The 19,896-nt window shown below is 37.9% G+C and overlaps 2 protein-coding genes across 2 annotated transcripts; both read left to right on the top strand.

The window, feature by feature from the left end:
- Nucleotides 1-240: 240 nt before the first annotated feature.
- Nucleotides 241-11,863, top strand: LOC103953316 (succinate-semialdehyde dehydrogenase, mitochondrial-like). Its single transcript, XM_009365058.3, has 20 exons — nucleotides 241-399; nucleotides 6,071-6,184; nucleotides 6,268-6,367; nucleotides 6,576-6,624; nucleotides 6,719-6,806; nucleotides 6,917-7,027; nucleotides 7,389-7,451; nucleotides 7,564-7,674; nucleotides 8,195-8,260; nucleotides 8,385-8,462; nucleotides 8,563-8,640; nucleotides 9,174-9,240; nucleotides 9,927-10,012; nucleotides 10,136-10,168; nucleotides 10,275-10,307; nucleotides 10,586-10,686; nucleotides 10,916-11,001; nucleotides 11,131-11,237; nucleotides 11,317-11,394; nucleotides 11,599-11,863. The coding sequence occupies exons 1-20, from the start codon at nucleotides 304-306 to the stop codon at nucleotides 11,635-11,637; spliced, it is 1,584 nt and encodes a 527-aa protein (XP_009363333.2). The 5' UTR covers nucleotides 241-303; the 3' UTR covers nucleotides 11,638-11,863.
- A 4,946-nt stretch (nucleotides 11,864-16,809) lies between these two features.
- On the top strand, nucleotides 16,810-19,154 carry LOC103953315 (myb family transcription factor IPN2). The gene is made up of 6 exons (XM_009365057.3): nucleotides 16,810-17,175; nucleotides 17,273-17,349; nucleotides 17,499-17,559; nucleotides 17,700-17,766; nucleotides 17,983-18,025; nucleotides 18,144-19,154. Exons 1-6 carry the CDS (start codon nucleotides 16,992-16,994, stop codon nucleotides 18,816-18,818), a joined length of 1,107 nt encoding a protein of 368 aa, XP_009363332.2. The 5' UTR covers nucleotides 16,810-16,991; the 3' UTR covers nucleotides 18,819-19,154.
- Nucleotides 19,155-19,896: the final 742 nt, after the last annotated feature.

The following is a 19,896-nucleotide window of genomic DNA, read 5'->3' as shown; positions in this document are numbered from 1 at the left end:
TAAATAGTCTGAAATCTAGTAATTCGTGCTTGTTAAGTTCTATTAAGTAATTCTGGAGCTTTATATTACCTACAAACCTCAATCCAGAAAATGAATAGGGTCGTTGCCAAACACCCCAAAATGCTGACACTCCAAAACAAAAAGGCCTCTCCAGAGAGGGTGCCACAATTGTCAAAATTGCAGTCACGAAGGCAGCGCGAGTTTCAGTGAGAGCACTGAGCTTCAGCAGTCGAAAAAAACCAGAGCGGTGAGGTTCATAGAAGCAGCAGAAAAGGAGTAAAAAGACAGAAATTTAAATCTGACATGACCTTCAGAGCGTCACGCATGGCAGCTCGATCCTTCAGGCTCCTCTCACATTTGCCTTCCATGCACGCCCCAACTCCTCTTCTCTCTCGCCAGGTAACCCACCACCTGTTTGTCATCTCTCTCTCTCTGTGTATTTATGTTGCCCAACAGTTGCAACACCCTCACGCTCTTAACTGTGAGCAGCACTAGTAAGTGACTCTCTCCCTCTGCTTGCATTGTATGATCATGGATGTGTATATTTTGGGTTTGATTAAATTTGAGTTTGGTTTTGGATATTGACTATCAATTTGATTGAGGTTGATCAGGTTGGCAATTGCCTCAATGTTCTATGCGAAATATTGTTGCTTTATGTAAATTTCTGGGTTTTTCGTTTTAAAGTTTCTAGCTTTGCTGTATCCCCATTCGATTGCTTTGTTATATGATCGAGATGGGTCTCCGTGATGATGGATTGGATTGAAAATGGGATGTTGCTAAGGTTTGGGATGTTGAAGGTATTAAATTTGAATTGTTCACTGAATAGTTTATTCTCTCATAGTTCATTCATACAAGGATACAAGCTTTATACAATCAGATGCAGCCTATTCTAGGAAATAAATCTCTAATTACAAGTTGATTGCAATCTGGTCCTAAGATAGATTTAACCAGATCATTGACTATTTACATTCCCTACAATCATGTTTAACCAAATATACTTTCCTTTAACACTCCCCCTCAAGTTGGAGCGTGGATGTCAAGAACGCCTAACTTGCGGAGAAGCAAATGGAAAACAGGTGTTCGCAGTGGCTTAGTAAACATGTCAGCCACTTGTTCCCCAGTGTGCACATAGGCTGTCTTGATTTCTCCTCTTTGAATCCTTTCACGAATGGTGTGACAATCAAGCTCAATATGTTTGGTGCGTTCGTGAAACACAGGATTCACTGCAATGTGTAACGCAGCTTGATTATCACAAAACAGCTTCGCCGGACTAGGATGGGCTATTTGCAAATCCTTCAATAAGTATCTCAACCACGTGAGTTCACAAGTTGCTGCAGCCATGGAACGGTATTCTGCTTCGGCAGATGATCGTGCTACCGTGACCTGTTTCTTGCTCTTCCAGGATATGAGTGAGTCACCCAGAAAAATGCAATAACCTGTAACTGAACGGCGAGTAGTCGGACACCGTGCCCAATCCGCATCACAATAGCCAATCAAGCTCAGCTTACTTTGAGAAGGAAATAGCAAACCTTGTCCAGGAGCATTTTTAAGGTATCGAAGAAGTCTATGTGCTGCGTCAAGGTGATGTCGTCTAGGTTCCTGCATGAATTGACTCAAGGTGTTGACGGCATATGTGATCTCTGGCCTTGTAATTGTCAAGTATATTAATTTCCCAATCATTCGTCGGTATTGCGTAGGATCTTTGAGAGGGTCACCACCAGTGGGTAGTAGCACTAAATCAGGTTCCATTGGCACCTTGGATGGCTTCGCACCAAGTAAACCCGCCTCTTCCAGTATGTCAAGTGTGTACTTGCGTTGACTGATGGTAATTCCAGCTTTAGACCGTGCAACTTCAACTCCGAGAAAGTACTTTAGGGGTCCAAGGTCTTTAATTCGGAAGCAGCGGCTAAGGAATTGCTTGAGATCATTGATTGCTCCATCATTATTTCCTGTAATAACCATGTCATCAACATATAATAAAACAATGGTAATGGAGCTGCCAGAGACCTTGGTAAACAAGGAATAATCCGCCCGAGATTGTGTGAATCCAATGTCGTGGATGGCTGAGGAAAATTTCTGAAACCAACTGCGGGATGCTTGCTTAAGTCCATACAAAGATTTGTGAAGTCGACATACAACGCGCTCCCCCTGTCGACGATAACCAGGTGGAGGAATCATATACACTTCTTCGTGAAGTTCACCGTGAAGGAAAGCATTCTGTACATCCATCTGATGTAAGGGCCACTGACGGACAGCAGCAACAGTCAATAAGCATCGCACAGTGATCAGCTTAGCAACAGGGGCAAAAGTTTCTTTATAATCGATGCCTTCGCGTTGAGTAAAGCCCTTGGCAACGAGCCGGGCTTTGTACCGCTCAACTGTACCATCTGAATTGTATTTTATTTTGAAAACCCACTTGCATCCAATGGCACGATGACCGGCAGGCAGGGAAACCATGCTCCATGTCTGATTTTCTTCGAGAGCTCGGAGTTCAGTGTGCATGGCAGCGATCCAATGAGGGTCATGGCGAGCTTGTTCATAGGATGTGGGTTCCATATGAGAAGAAACATTATGAATGAATGTCTGATGAGCAGGAGATAAGGAGGCATAAGAGACATACCGGTGGAAGGGATGGCAGGTGCTGGACACGGAGGAAGAGGCGATGGCAGGTGCAAGCAAACCAGCATGATGGGCCACGTAATCGTTGAGATACGCAGGGGGTCGTGTCAGCCGGGAGGAGTGTCGAATGGGGGGGTGTGGAGATGGTGCAGGTGGGGGGACAGGGGGGGATAAGGTGGGGACGGTGTCGGGTAGAGATGAGGAAGGTGTGGGATCTTGGGAAACTGGAGCGGGGAAAGTGGGATGTTGGGGAGTGGGGTGGGCCAAGATATCGGGATGTGGACTAGGAGGAAGTGGGCCGAGAGTGAGTGGACTGGGTAAAGAGGGTGACGAGTCCGAAGAGATAATGGGAAGAACAAGGGAGTCAGCCTCATGTTCAGGTGGTGAGTGGGAAAAAGGAAAAATGGTTTCATGGAAGTGGACATCGCGGGAAGTAGATATTTGATGCGTGTCGAGGTCATAAACCCGATAACCTTTTTGACCAAGGGGATATCCAAGGAAAAGACAACGGCGAGCACGAGGGTCAAACTTGTGTTTGGGGTGAAGGTTGGTGACATAACAAAGACAACCGAAGACGCGAAGGTGAGAGTAATTTGGCAAGTGACCATGTAAAAGTTCGTAGGGAGATTTATGGAGTAATAAGGGTGTGGGAATGCGATTGATAAGATAGCATGCGGTTTGAACACTATCTCCCCAAAATTTTAGTGGTAAATTGGCTTGGAACCGAAGTGCACGCCCAATGTTCAAAAGATGGCGATGTTTACGTTCAACAACCCCATTTTGTTGAGGGGTGTGAACGCATGAATGCTGAAAAATAGTGCCATAGGTGTCTAAGAAGGTGCGCATGGAGAGAAACTCTCCACCATTGTCAGCGCGTAGGATTTTGATGTTTTTGTGGAATTGAGTCTTGACCCAAAAGAAGAATGATTTCAATAGTGTTTGTGTATCGGATTTAAAACGCATAAGGTGCACCCATGTAAAACGAGAAAAATCATCCACGATGGTGAGAAAATAACGTGTCCCGGAATATGTGGGAACTTTATGAGGCCCCCAAATGTCACAATGAATTAAGTCAAAGGGTGCAGTGGATTGAATTGAACTAGAATTAAAAGACAATCGAGTTTGTTTGGCCAAAGGACAAACTTCACAAACATGTTTGGAATCGAACATAATCTCCGGGATTGTTGTTGACAAAAAATGTAAAGGATGTGTAGAGGGGTGACCCAAGCGTTGATGCCAGAGACTGGTGGTGCAGCTAACATGGTTGGTAAGATGGGGATTTTGACTTGGCGTAAGATAATAGAGCCCATTAAATTGCTTGCCCAGGCCAATCGTCCTCTTCGTATCCATGTCCTGTATGACACAAAAATCCGGGAAAAATATTACGATACAATGGAGAGCCCGTGTGAGTTTACCCACAGACAATAAATTGACACGAAATTTTGGAACATGAAGAACTCCATCAAGTAATAACTCATGTGATAGCTGTACGGAACCAATACTCTTAATGTCTGCCGTGCCCCCATTTGGTAATCCCACAAAATCATTCTTAGCATCAATCTGATTATGTGTTAAGGGTGAATGTGATATGTGATCAGAGGCCCCGCTATCTATAATCCAGTAAAGATTTGAATGCAAGTCATGTTCCGTCATATTACATGTGGGTGTGATAATACCTGTTGCATTCGCAAGTGGAGGAGTTTTACCAGTTCCAGATCGAAGCAAGGCAAGAAGTTGATGGTACTCTTCAGTTGTGAATGTTGGCCCATTGAAGGATGGAGCCTTGGGTGCGTCGGTATGAATGGCCGGTGACTGGGACGCTTCGACATTGTGGGCTGTTGGATTGGGGCGTTTGTTTCTGGGCAGCACCTGTTTCCCATGCCATTTATGACCTTCAGGAAACCCAATGAGGAAATAGCAGCGCTCGACGGAATGCGAGCCATCACAGTAGCTACATTTTGACGATTTGCGGGTATTGGAACTCCCAGGTGCAGACCATCCCTTCGGCGTGGTGGACCGATGTGTTTGCATTGCATGCGCACCAGGTTCACGATGATTTGCCACATCCATTTGGCGTTCGTGTTGCAGAACCAACCCGTGGACACGTCGAGTATCAGGGAGCGGATTCATCATTAAGATGGAGCCGCGTATGGTTGAGTAAGTCTCGTTCAAACCCATTAAAAATTGCATGACTTTCTCTTTTTCTTCCCTTTCTACACGAGTCTTGGATCCCTCACAATCACAAGCAATTGGATCATAATACGAAGCCAATTCATCCCAGAGAGCCTTTAACTGGGTGTAATAGTCTGAAACAGATAGTTGTCCTTGTCGGTGTTCGACGATTTCTTGTCGAATTTGGTAGATCCTGGAATCGTTTCCTTGTGAGAATCGATCCTCGAGATCCTTCCATGCTGCGGATGCAGTTTTGCAGTAGAGTACGCTGCGTGCAATGTTGCTTTGCACAGACTGCCAAATCCATGACAACACCATGTCGTTGCATCGCTGCCAAGTTGAAAATTTGGAGTCCGTAGTTGTAGGGCACTTGATGGATCCATCAATGAATCCAAGTTTGTTCTTGGCATTGAGGGCGATGCGCATAGATCGACTCCATTGTCCGTAGTTGTGTCCGTCGAGGAGTTGTGAAACCAAGACGAGACTGGGTGAATCTGAGTGGTGTAGGATGAGGGGGTCGGATGCATGTGGCACCATCTCGGCTGATTTTTCATCGCCCATGTTGGTTGTGTATGCTGGAAAAAATTTGGGTTTTGTTTGTAGCGGAAGTGGAATGGACGCCTAGAGTCACCAGGATCGGTGCTCTGATGCCATATTAAATTTGAATTGTTCACTGAATAGTTTATTCTCTCATAGTTCATTCATACAAGGATACAAGCTTTATACAATCAGATGCAGCCTATTCTAGGAAATAAATCTCTAATTACAAGTTGATTGCAATCTGGTCCTAAGATAGATTTAACCAGATCATTGACTATTTACATTCCCTACAATCATGTTTAACCAAATATACTTTCCTTTAACAGAAGGAGCATTCCAATTTTTATTGGAACCACTAAATGCTGATATACTTTGGTTACGTTCTATGCATTTTGAATGTGTTCTCAGACTTGCAGGAGGATGTCAAGTGTTTTCATGCTTACACTGTGGATTAATATCTATTTTTTTCCTTCGCCATCCTACAAAATTAAGGGTCGTCTTTTATTTTTTTAATACATACAAGATTATTATGTGTTTCTTGATATGAGGATATTTCTTCTTCTTCCCACTCTAGTAGTACTGTTTGATTATGTTTGGATTATTCTTCGTTATAGTCAAGAAGTTGTAACATGATCTGATTTTGTTGTCTACAATTTATTTTTAGAATTGTCTATCTTGAAGTTGTATTCTTTTGTGTGTATATATATCAAAGTTTGAATGCCGGATTTGGATGTGTCAGATTAGCATGGACATGAAAAGCTTTGTCTCTCAGCTTAATGGTGCTGGTCTTTTGCGTAGCCAAGGCCTTATTGGGGAGAAATGGTCTGATGCATATGATGGGAACATTATAAAGGTATGTACAAAAGATCTCTTTATTTGCCCCTTTGGATGACTGGTTCTGATCCTTAAAATATCCATCTATTTCCTATCATGCAGGTTCACAATCCAGCAACCGGCGAATTTATAACAACTGTTCCATGCATGGGTCAAAAGGAGACAAATGATGCAATATCTTCAGCCTATGGTGCATTTAGTTGTATGGGAACTGATCCATGTAGTGAATTTGTGATTACATTAGACGCTTGAAGACATTTATCTTCTGCATTTAGCATACTTCTTTAAACTGAGTTAACGGTGCTTATGTATTCATCACTTTGTAAATATGGAGGGCGTCATATTTAACATAGCTTGAGGTTGTAAAATATTCTTTTATTAATTTAAATATCTAAACTTTCTTCATGTAGCTTGGAGCAAGCTCACTGCTTCTGAAAGGAGCAAATATCTGAGGAAATGGTATAATTGCTGTTCTGTGATTCTATATCTGTTTGTTGTAGAACTATCATTTGATCTTGAATCTTGATATTCATATTCCTTCCCTTCCTTCAAGGTATGATCTACTAATTTCCCACAAAGAAGAGCTTGGGCAACTCATTACCTTGGAGCAAGGGAAACCTCTAAAAGAAGCGATTGGTGAGGTATCTTACTTCAGAGTTTTGTTTAAGGAATTTAAGCAATCAGCTTTAGCTTTGAATGCATTGCATTTTCATTCATCGTCATCGACATGTCACACAGATTGATATTGCAGGTGAACTACGGGGCTGCATTTATTGAGTTCTATGCTGAGGAGGCAAAACGTGTATATGGTGATATAATTCCAGCTACTCTTGCTGATCGGCGACTGTTTGTTTTGAAGCAGGTGATGCATCTTTGATGTTCTGATGTCCTATATTTACTCTGAATTAGAACTAGTTCATCCAATAACCAAATATTAGGAATATTTTTTATTTGTTTGCTGAAAAATTCTTTAGACAAGGAAAGACACAAAAGATACATTTCTGTTTATGTTAAACTTGCTGTTCAATCATATAAGTACATCAACAAAAAACTCTTCAAAACCCGTCCAATGAACAACTTCAGGGTTTTGAAGATTGCTATTATATGCTTACCGTATAATAGACCAACAGAAAGATGTTTGGCCTTCTTTTTTGGTGGAAGGCAGGGGGCTGTATTTAGTTTTATGTTAATTTGTTGACCTCTTATTAAATTTTAATTTGCAGCCTATAGGTGTTGTTGGTGCAGTTACTCCCTGGAACTTCCCATTGGCTATGATTACCCGCAAGGTATTTTAGTATTACTGAATTGTGCAGATTTCATTGAGGGAAAGCATTCCAATCATTTAGTGCATGACTATCATTCACAAAATCTCATATTCCACTCCCCACTTTGTTTAAGGTTGGTCCTGCTCTTGCATGTGGCTGCACAGTAGTCATAAAACCCTCTGAGTTTACTCCCCTCACAGCTTTAGCAGCAGCTGAGCTTGCCCTTCAAGCTGGAATACCACCGGTAATGTTTCTTACATGTACACACACACACACATGTATACACTTCATATTAAGGTTAATGTACATTTTTTTCACTTAAGTGCTGGAAATGAATGTCTTAATTTCTTGGTTAGTAGTATTTATAAAGCTGTAGGTATTTATGTTTTAACAATTATGGTTTTATGAATGGTTGATTTTGGTAGACTTTTCCCATCATGGCCACAAAATATGTTTTCCATCTTCACTCTTCCAAAGAAAAGAACAGTTGAGACCAAATATCCATTTGGAGATTCAATCATCGATGGCTTTTTACTATTCTTCATCTCAGTGTTGAGTATTGACAATTTTTATTTTTAGAATGAAAATTCTTGATGCATGACCATGTTCTATGAAACATCTGTTGTAGCTTCGTGTTGATTTTACATCTTCTCTAAGGAACATATTGGCTTCCCAAACTTTGCTTCAGTCATCACTCATCAGTCATCGCAGTTGACTTTTACTGACTCTTCTGTTTCTAATAGTGTTTACCCTTTGTTATATAGGGTGTGGTGAATGTGGTTATGGGAAGTGCTTCTGAAATTGGGGATGCTTTACTTGCAAGCCCACAGGTGTATAGTTTATACATAAGCCAGTCCTTTCTCAAGTGACACAATAATGCATTTTTCCTGTGGAGGTGTATGGCTTTAGAAACTATAAAACATTAACCATTCTTGTATCATACAACTTATCTAGGTAAGAAAGATCACGTTTACAGGCTCAACAACAGTTGGAAAGAAGTTGATGGCCGGTGCAGCTGGGACTGTTAAAAAGGTAAAGATTTAGGTTATTGGATATAGAGTTTTGGAAAGTTGATGGTCCGAGCAGTTGAGGAATCATGTGGTAAATTGCTTTTATTTGTTGATTATTTTAGGTATCTCTTGAACTTGGTGGCAATGCACCTTGCATAGTCTTTGATGATGCCGACCTGGATGTGGCTGTGAAAGGAGCTGTAAGTAAAACTGTCTAAATGCATTTTAATCGTGTTGTTTCCATATTGTATCTATGTTGATTTATTTCACTTTTGTACCTATTTTAATTATTTCCCATTCAATTACTTTTCTTTGACTACTTCGTGGAGGAGGCTTTCTCCAAGTCCAACTAGGACCTAAACTTCTCAATCTGCGATAGGGTAACATTTTATCAGCTAACATTTGCATTCATTAGTTACTTACTCAACATGGAAGTAATATATGCATCCAACCTGATTGTTTGGTTTCTATTTGGTTGTTGATTCCGAAGAATTAAAGCATCAATCGTGCACAGTAATGTTTTCCTGAATAGGAAGTGTCGAGTGAATGTTGTAGTTTCAAGTTTGTCTAGCTATGTACTAGCAGGAAATATGTTCCCATTTCCGGTTGACAAAGTTAGCTACAGCTATATTCTATTTGTGCTGTTGGTACCTTGTACCTTTTTTTTGTTTGTTTGAAAGTACTTCCTTTTTACATTCATCAGCTGAACCATCACCCACGATTTGTTTTGTAGCTTGCAGCAAAGTTCCGTAATAGTGGACAGACATGTGTTTGTGCAAATAGAATTATCGTACAAGAAGGTAGGGATCGGAACACATTTAACTAATAAGTTACAAACTTTATGCTTTTTGAAATCATACTGCTGTTCAGTTTGTATTACTTTTCTAATTGAGTGAATGCTCCCTCATGTATAGATTCTGAGACTAATCATTGGCGTATGCTTCTATAAACATTGGAAGTTCAGGTGTCTGTTTTTCCATTAAGCAGCAACTGCTTTCAAATGGCATGTATGAGATTGTGATAGTGAGGCCAGCTAATTCTTGAAAGTCCATGTTACAAAACGTGCTCCCTACTCCCTAGTTATTTAAACACCATTATTTTTGTAGTTTGCAACTTTTATATCCTTTATTATTTTTCAAGTATTATGCTCACTACGGGGGGGGGAATTACATGTGATGGTGGTTGGGAATAACGGAATGTGTTGGCTTCTTTTATCAATAAAAATTGTTTTCCAAGAGTTCCAACCTTTTGGATATATTGCTCTTATAAAAAACAAGATTTTGTATGCAGACTAGAGTGGGTAGTTGTGATGTTAGATCTGTTGATTCTGATTTTAATGCTTAAAAGCTCTTGTTCCTGTCTGAACAAATCCAGATTTTTACTCAAGTTTATGTCCTGATTTTGATTCTTGCGTACTGAGATTTTCATGCAATTTAGGATTCAAAATGTATAGTGCTGGTTTGTAAGTAAGTTTTTATCTGTTCAGGTATCTATGAGAAATTTATGGATGCTTTTGTGAAAGCTGTCCAGAATCTGCAAGTTGGGAATGGCTTCAGTGAAGGTGTGGTGCAGGTAGTCTCTCTCATGCATTTTGTTCTAACTTCTATCGTTATCGCCCTTTTGGTTTCCAGGGTTTACACTTGGATCCAACACGATGTAACCATGGTTTAACCTAATGCTTTCATTTTTTTGCAGGGCCCTTTAATCAATGAAGCAGCAGTACAAAAGGTTTGCTTTTCTTTTTCAAATTTGTATTCCATTAGAATTGATGTATGACATCTTCCCTTCAATCTTTATGGATTTCTGTATATCACTTTGGGAATTCACATTACAGGTCGAATCATTTGTTCAAGATGCTGTATCAAAGGTTAGTTTTCTACATTTTCTTTTATGATGTTGGTACCATAAGAATATAACCTTGACCTGGAAAAACTATGTGACTTTGTTGCGGCATTCAAGCTGGTTGGAACTAAGATCAGTTTGATGAAACATTGACTGCCATTTATCTTCCTCTTTACTGTTATGTTGCTATTCCACTGTTTTTTGTGTTGCCTTACTTATTCAATTAGTTGAGGACATAAAATAAAGGAAACTTTTCATTCAAACAGTACTGACTCGAATTCTTTAATGATTGATCCTTTTTAGGGAGCACAAGTTGTCGTTGGAGCCAAGAGGCATAGCCTTGGAATGACTTTTTATGAGCCTACAGTTCTCAGGGATGTCAAGAGTGATATGCTAATATCAAGGTAAATACTTGGAGAAATTATATGATATGTTAGCAATATTTGAGTTCCATAATCAAACTATTAGGATTTTTTATTTGAACTAATGAACCTTAACACTCGTCACTCTGGCTGAGATGATCGCAAGGGTGCTTTGGGGTCTGCAAATTTTTATTTGGTTATGCTCAACAACTATTGGCTTCTGTTATTTAGTAGATTATGTGCACTCAAAAAACATTGTATCTTGGTTCAGAGAGGAAGTATTTGGGCCAGTGGCACCCCTTTTGCGTTTCAAAACTGACGAGGAGGCTATCCGCATTGCTAATGACACCAATGCAGGTTCTTTTTCGAGCTTCTTTTCCTATTTTGATACCTTGTCCTCCATTAGACCCTAGAGAAACTGGTGAACTTTTTCACTCAAAATTGTATCCTGCTGCTCGTAAACACATTCCCTACATGCATATACAGGGTTAGCTGCTTACATATTTACAAATAGCATTCAACGTTCATGGCGTGTCTCTGAAGCTCTTGAATATGGACTTGTTGGCGTCAATGAAGGCCTAATTTCGACAGAGGTGGGTCCCAAACTGCATCCACCAGCAGTTTTCTTTTCTAATTATTGTGTTATTTATGAGATTATCTGAATCAATGAAGGTGGCTCCCTTTGGAGGTGTCAAACAGTCTGGTCTTGGACGAGAAGGTTCCAAGTATGGGATGGATGAATATTTGGAAGTAAGTTTACTGAATATACCACGTTTTGTTATAGTTAACATAACATATCGAAATGGCCCGATGCATCAGTAGATTCAAATGTTGCAAAAATGTCCGTTCACGCCTGTACTTGTAGATGAGATAATTAGGCACTACATACAATACTCTCCTAAGAACGATAATTCTATGTGTAATGTTAAGGCAATTCTCAATGCTGCATTGCAGGTTAAATACGTGTGCATGGGGAATATGAGCGGTAACTGAAGTGCTTTGTTTCTAGCTGGATCATTGCCAAGCTTAAAACGCAAGTTGGAACTTGATGTAACCTTTGTTACTTCGAAAATGTGTTGTACTGGGAAATTAAGTGTCTAGTTTGATGAAGTTTTGCTACAACACAAAATAAAAGTCTTCGTTGTAGTAGAAAAGTATGTTTTAAGTTCCGTTGTAATTTTATGAGAACATAAATAAATTTTCAGTTTTGATGTTGCAATCATAGTTGGTTTTTTTTTTTTTTTTTTTTTTTGGTACCAATTGAAATCCATAGCAAAATTTCTAGGTATCCAAACGACCATTGTTTTATGACATTTGAATTTGGGGTTTTTTTTTTTTCAGAGTAAACTAGTGGATGAGATTGAGGTTTAACCTCAAATTCAATTGGCAACAGGGGATTAACCATACTCCTTACACAGTTTTGCAAGGTTTCTTAACTTTTGGACGTGGAACATTTATTCGCATTTCCGTACGTTATTAAATTTAAGCTTAACACATGAAAAGACATATTGGTGACGTAGAGTATGCGTTGTCATTGGACTTCACATCCAGATAAGATTAAGGAAGTTGATTTTTCACCCAAAACTAATTGGAAATTGAGGGAGTGCCTAACACTAAAATATTTGCAGAGTTTTGACTTTCAGATGGGAGACATTACTTCACATCGAGCAGACTTAATGGCAGTTCCCAAACGATCGTGGGCCAAATTAAAATATCAGAATAGGCAATGCCCAAGTAATGGCGAAGTTGTTACAAAATTGGAGGCCCCAAACTTTACCACATTATCTACTAGCCAGGCTCGGGCTGTAAACAAAGTCTCATATTGCATTGAACTAGGCCTAGCGGGGTTGGGCTAGCTAACCCACATTCCATAGGAACTTGTCTATTTGCTTGCTTTTTCTCTTTTTCCCCTATTTTCCCCTTAGTAAAAGATAAAAAGTACAATAGAAGCTCAGCAGCTTGTCTATGTGTTCTGAATTGATTCAGTTAGTAAAAAAATTAGGCTTATTTTAAGTTACGCCACCTGAAACTCGATTTTATCTCACTTTACTTTTTATAACTCAAAAGTCACTATTTTACTCCCTAAAACTCAAAGTTTGCTTTATTTTGCCCCTTGAACTCGATTTTGATCCCATTTTGCTCATTGAAACTCGAAAATCGTTTCTATAAAACTCAAAATTCAATCAACATTTCCTTATATCTGTTAATTTCTTATGTGACTTTGATATGGGTGCGCCAGGCTAATCAATTTATTTTTTTATATTTTCATCTTTTCAATTTCTTTTAAACTCAATATTCTCTTATTGTTAAATGTTAATGCATAATTGAGATTTATAATCAAATTTATTATACATGTGGCATAGTCTTATTGTGTGTTGGGTCCCACATATGTTTTAGGAGGCGGCGTATAATTTTCAGGGAGAAAAAAGAGTTCACAATTCAAAGTGAAACGAATTTTGAGTTTCAGGGAATAAAGTGGTGACTTTTGAGTAACAGGAGTAAGGTGAGACCAAAATGGAGTTTCTGGAAGCGTAGTTAAAAATAAGCCAAAAATTATTTAAAGATCATTTGATAACTATTTTATTTTCAATTTTAGTTTTCATTTTTAATTTTTTTTTCAAAACAAAAAATAACGAATTTGAAAATTCAAAAAAGCAACTTTACTTTTTGGTTTTTCGTCTTCAGTTTGTGAAAATTTAAAACTAGTTACTAAATGAGTTTTCAATTTTCTAAAAAAGTGATATCAGAAGTTGAAAATGAAATGATGTCTCTTAATGTATTGTGATTCGTATGAAAAGATGTGAAAATGACCATGGAATGTCATATATTCCCTATGTTAGATATGCTTTCAAGATCAAACCTGTTTTTTCATATCGTGATCATCTGAACCATTATCTCTGCTAGCAAAAAAAAGAAGAAAAAAAGAAATATAAAAAGAAAAACATCATCATATATAAAAATATATAAAAGGAAAAACATCATCATCAGTTCATCATTTCATCATTCACTTACTCATTGATCGAGTTGCTACAACGAAACCATGCATGCATGGTTGATGCATGCATGCATGCAGATGCAGCAACATGCATGCAGGCTGTGTCCAGCAATCCAATCCTCCTTGGGAACTCGATAGAAAAGCGGGAAGCTTTGTAAAGTATTCAAATTGTACAATAAAGTAGGGTCCCACAAACTCACCTTCTAAGGAATATATTCATTTTATCGAATAATTCTCTATAGATCACATAAAAAGATGCTTGAAATTCAAGCAAACATGCCCTTAACACTAAGCCAACCCACTTTTCCACTCGTTTTTGGCTTTCAATTAAAACCATTATAATTATCAACTAAAAGTTAAATCATAACTTTGCTTGAATTATAATATAATCGGTGGTTTAAAGAAGAATATCTCCAATTCTAATTGAAATGCTTTGTTTCTCTGTCACACATATTTTTGGATAGAGGAGGTGCCAAAATTATAAAAGCAATTTCGTTTGCATGCAAAGGGTGGTTGGGGAAGGTCAAATCTAAGGAACTCGAAATCAATCTATGCTGCAATGTTTGATTTCCTACCTGGCATGCATGCATAGCTTTGATTTGAACAATTGGGTGGGACCTGGTCAACATCTTTTACTAAATGGGACCAAATTATATACAAGATAGGACGGTCATAAAATGTAATATATATCTTGTAAAATATTGAGCTTTGTGTAGCTCATGGAGTTCTAGATCTTTAGGAGAAGAATCTTCCTTTGATTGTCAAAGAAGAAAGCATTTATTCCCAACTGAGATTTGGGCAAATACTATTGAGAGTCATTTGTACGATTCTGGTTATAGACGAAAATGTACAGACGAATTAAGTTAATAAAATCGTAGTTTCGTTTTATTATTTCAAATTTTTGGATCCTAGATGACGTGAATTTATTTGTCAAGTCTACCTTCTCACTTAATTACGATAAATAAGGAATTGACACGTGAGTTGATAACTAAAACTTGAGAAAAGTAACTTGTGACACAAGACTCAAGAGTATTGTTGAATATGCAAGATACTTATAGCTCAAGTACTTAAGAACATTTACTTTTATACTCAAAATCTCCAGCTCCAGCTTGATCCCCCATCTTTGGGTGAAGTACTAGAACTAATTAGCATAGATAATGACTTGGGTAGATATTTGACATTTTGCATGAGAGAGAGAGGAAGAGAGATTTATTATGTTCTCTATTTTGTGTTTTTTCTTTAATTTCATTTATTGGGTCCAACCTTCATGTTGTTCATACCCTAAATTATATCCTTTAGTAGAGTGAGTGGGGCAATGTGGCTACTTATTAGGTTTGACCTTACTTGAGTTGCTTTGCTTGTTGTTGTTTGGATTGGAGTAGAAATATATTGCATTGCAGCTGAGCAGCAGTCTTGAATTCCTGGAAAGTGAGATAAGGGATTGAGGCCCAGCAAATTAAGCTTTAGAAGAAGTATAAGGCCAAGGTCCCCTACTCCTGTCATCAAAAGCTTCACAGTACAACACCCTTTATGCATTGATGTTCACGTCCCCATATATTACCAACCACAAACCCTAAAGTTTGGTTCCTTATTTTCTTGTTTTTTAGTGCTTTCTCTCCTCCATGATAGAAAATCGAGCGCATTCATTGATCTTTAATCTTACAAATAAAACAGATTAATTTGGTACTTCATCTTCATATTCAATCTTGAGACTTGTTTGATGAGGGTTTTGCGAACAATATTATTTGGATATACCAATAGGCATGTAGAAAACATCTCCTACGCAGCATTGTATACATCCTGGAGTATTATGGCATGAAATGTTTAACATAAATTGGAATGCATGTGAAAAACTGTATATAACGGAATTAATTCCAACATGGTTGATGTGATTAGGATGCAAATGGAGGTGCAGAGAAGACTGCATGAACAATTGGAGGTATATTTCAACTCATGCATTAGTATTCTAAGTAGTTCAGTGATCAAAAGCATTGTAGAAAACATGTCCTACGCATCATTGTATACATCCTGGAGTATTATGGCATGAAATGTTTAACATAAATTCGATTGATATGAAAACCTATAGATAAAGATTATGTTAACCCACCACGTAGATTGATGAGAAGAGAGACTTTACATAGACTTATAATTAAGTAACTTGTGCTACTCTTAATATCGTCAATTGATTTTATAATAGAACCTTAACTTCCTTCAAAGAGTAGAAATAATTTAACTTTAGAATAAGATCTAATGGGTCACATCTATATTGCCATTTCGATTATATATCTTACTGATAATCAAGTTCTTGTAATCATATATATGTCCCAAAAGCTTGATACAATGCCTAACCGTGCATTCAATAATGACAGAGTCAGAATCTTCAAAAAAATGAGAGCTTAAATAAAATCGAATGACATAAAAAAAATACTAATATATTCCTTTTTATTTGCTCCTAAACACTCATTGAACCATCTAGGAGCATGAAAAACAGGGGCCAAAAATTAGAACACTAATGGGGTTTTTGGCATATGAATCTTACATTAATACAAACATGAAAAAATGGTAATGATACTTGAAATCTTTTTGTTGGTAATGACATAAAGGATGTGTCTTTGTGTTCTAAACACCATATGATGCTGGAGATATAGGTTATAATTGGTTCAAAGTAAGTATACTGAAAAAGATGGTGAAGATTTAATTATATATGTAATGATGAGGGAAAGAGGAGCATATATATATATATATATATGCAGTGTTATATGTATAATAGATATATGGTTTCAGAAAAATAAGGGGGTAAACTAAAGTACAACATACTGCCCATCATCATTGACATTCATGAGGGGTCTCGCTCATATCTTAATGCAAAAAATAAAGGTTTCACATGCTAATAGAATATATAACACTACAAAGATCTCTTCCTCTTTTGGAGATAACAAACTAAAGATGCACCACTCTAAAAATACCAATTAAATTAATACTCTCTAATTACATTATAATATGATTGCATAATAGTATATTTAGCGTAGAATTGGTGGGGAGAGAGAGAGTGAGAGAGAGAGAGAGTATCTTTTAGCAAAGGAAGACCAGCAGCACAATGTAGAATAAGGTGCGCTTTAATTTTTTATTTATTTTAAATGATAAACAATTTTCTTTTAAACAAGGTTAGCTTGTCTCCCATGCTTTCTAGTCCTTGAGAGAGAAACCAAAGGCAGCCCACCTCCTCTTCTTCAAAACCGCACCCTATTCTTCCCTATTTGCATCGCATTTGTTCTTGAATCTCTCGGTATTCCCAGAGCCCTCAGCTCTGAGTGAGAGAGAGAGAGAAAAAAAACCCAAAAAAGAGAGAATAATGTTCCAACACCAACACCAACACCACAAGAAGCCATCAACTATGAATTCCCATGACAGACCCATGTGTGTCCAAGGGGACTCTGGCCTTGTTCTCACCACCGACCCTAAGCCTCGTCTGCGATGGACCGTCGAGCTCCATGAACGCTTTGTCGATGCTGTCACTCAGCTTGGAGGACCAGACAGTAATACCATCATTTCAAGTCACCTAGCTTCATCATATATAAAAATTTCATGCATATTATGCACATAAGCTCATTGATTTCTCTCTTAATTTTTCAGAGGCTACACCTAAAACTATCATGAGGGTTATGGGTGTGAAGGGTCTTACACTTTACCACCTCAAGAGCCACCTCCAGGTTTAATTTTCATACAAACACAATGTTTTTTCAAACTTCTTTTTCTTTTCTTCACTTTTACAAAATTCCAATTTTCGGGTCGGCTATTGATATTTCTTTTTCTCTCTTTTCCCTTCTTATTATTAATTTCTTTGGTTTCCCTTGTATAGAAATTTAGGCTTGGAAAGCAACCTCACAAGGAATTCAATGACCATTCAATTAAGGATCATGGTATGAGTTTATGTGACTCTTTTCTAGGGTTCCTCACAATACATATACATGTGTACAAATTTTGGACTGTTTTCAATTAACAAATTATTATTTTTCAATAAATAGCATATCTGATTTCTGTTCATTTATTTTCATGGCAGCATCTCCACTGGATCTCCAACGAAATAGTGCATCTTCTTCTGCCATAATAAACCGCAGTATGAATGAGTATGTATATATTGTCTATTCTTGTTCTTTCTCTTCTTTTTCATATATTTTAGTAATTTTAAAATCTTGAAGTGAAAATATGTACAATCTTTAAAAAACTCGGTTGGCTATATATCCTTTCATGCTTTGTTGGGGGGTGGGTTTGGATTTTCTTGTTTAATGCATGTGAAAAACTGTATATAACGGAATTAATTCCAACATGGTTGATGCGATTAGGATGCAAATGGAGGTGCAGAGAAGACTGCATGAACAATTGGAGGTATATTTCAACTCATGCATTAGTATTCTAAGTAGTTCAGTGATCAAAAGCAAGGTTTTGGACATATATTTCATGACCTTGATCCTGATTATAGCATGTTATACTATATATATAACAGGTCCAAAAACACCTTCAATTGAGAATTGAGGCTCAGGGAAAGTACATGCAAAGCATATTAGAGAAGGCCTGCCAAACCCTTGCTGGTGAGAACAATATGGCAGCTGCAGCAGGAAGTTACAAGGGTAATATTGGAAACCAAAGTGTTAACCCTACTGACATGGGATCTTTGAAAGATTTCAATTCTCCTCTCAACTTTCCATCTTTTCAAGACCTTAACATCTATGGAGGAGATCACCTTGATCTTCAGCAAAACTTGGACAGGCCACCTCTTGATCATTGTTTCATGCCGAATAACGATAACAACATTTGCTTGGGACCAAAGAAAAGGCCTAGCCCTTATAGTGGTAGCGGCAAAAGCCCCTTGATTTGGTCTGATGATCTTCGGCTTCAAGACTTGGGAACAGCCGCATCATGTCTTGGACCTCAGGATGATCCCTTCAAATCATCAGATTCAATTCAAATTGCTCCGCCATCTATCGAGAGAGGCTCAGAGATCGATTCTATTTCAGACATTTACGAATCCAAGCCAATGCTCCAAGGGGATGACAAGAAGTTTGATTCAGCAAATAAACTTGAAAGGCCTTCGCCACGGAGAGCACCACTAGGCTCAGACAGGATGAACCCCATGATCAACACCGGCGTTCGACAAGGAAGAAATTCACCATTCGGGTGAGCCCAAAATCAATTGATATTAAGCTTTGAAGTATGAGATCGATCTAGGGTTTTGGTCCATAACATGAAGGTTTCCTTCTTCTTTTTTCTTTCTTCTTTTCTTGTACGATGTTCATTAAGGTTATTAGGTCACGTTAGGGTTTCTACTAAATTAAAGTATGATAAATGCCATGCATGGCAAACCTATAAAGTTACACTATTAATTTTGTCAGCACATTTGTTACTTAATGTGATCCGATCCTGTAAGTGCTTGATACTTAATTTCCCCATTTCCATGGATGTCATGGAAAATTTGATCTTGACATGAATAAAACTATATATGAGTAGCAAGGTGCAACATTAATTCCACAATACTATTCATGAATATACATAACTTTTTAAATAAATAAAATTGCGATCTGCAGGTATATTTTCTTTGTTTATTAAGTATGATTGAGAAAGCAAAGTACTGTAGAGTAATTAATATATTGTTCCTTATTACTTGCAAGTAATACAACTTCGTACTTTTTTCAAGTGATATACAGCATGAAAACTTTCATGTCTCTCGTAGCTATTAATCAAGATATTTTATTTGAAAATTCATCAAGCATTCTTTAATTTCTTTTTTAATTAAAAAGAAACTTAGCTGCAACTTCTAGTTACTAACATTTAATTAGTCTTAGGAACGTTATAGTTGTCACTTAGTACTACGGTTTAGTGATATTCTTCTTTACTTGTAAGTGATGAGAGAAGTTTTAGGTTCGATTCTTGCCAAAGGTGAATTTGGACCATATCATAACGGCTAGCCTGGTGTGAGGCTTAGCCCACTCCCTCACCCCCTTGGTGTAGATAATATCATTTCTCGTCTCTTTAGTATGGATAATATCGTTTGTTAAAAAAATAAAAAAAATAAAAAAAAGGTTATAGCTTAGGTCATTCTACAGTCGGCGGATACTTTGGTTTTTACGAGCTTTTGAATTCCATCATATATAAGGGTAAGGTCAAGCAGTTGGAAGGTTTTTTCTGTCCCCCCCTCTCTCCTTTTCATTTTTGGGTTGCAGGTAATAGTGTATGGTCAATGTGATCTCATGTATGTTGTA

Source organism: the organism of the source record quoted next, unplaced genomic scaffold (genome assembly GCF_019419815.1).
Source record: "Pyrus x bretschneideri cultivar Hongxiangsu unplaced genomic scaffold, Pyrus_bretschneideri_v1 Contig50, whole genome shotgun sequence".
NCBI lineage: Eukaryota > Viridiplantae > Streptophyta > Magnoliopsida > Rosales > Rosaceae > Pyrus > Pyrus x bretschneideri.
The sequence above is the reverse complement of the archived record's forward strand: the minus strand, read 5'-3'. Positions and strand labels throughout refer to the sequence as shown.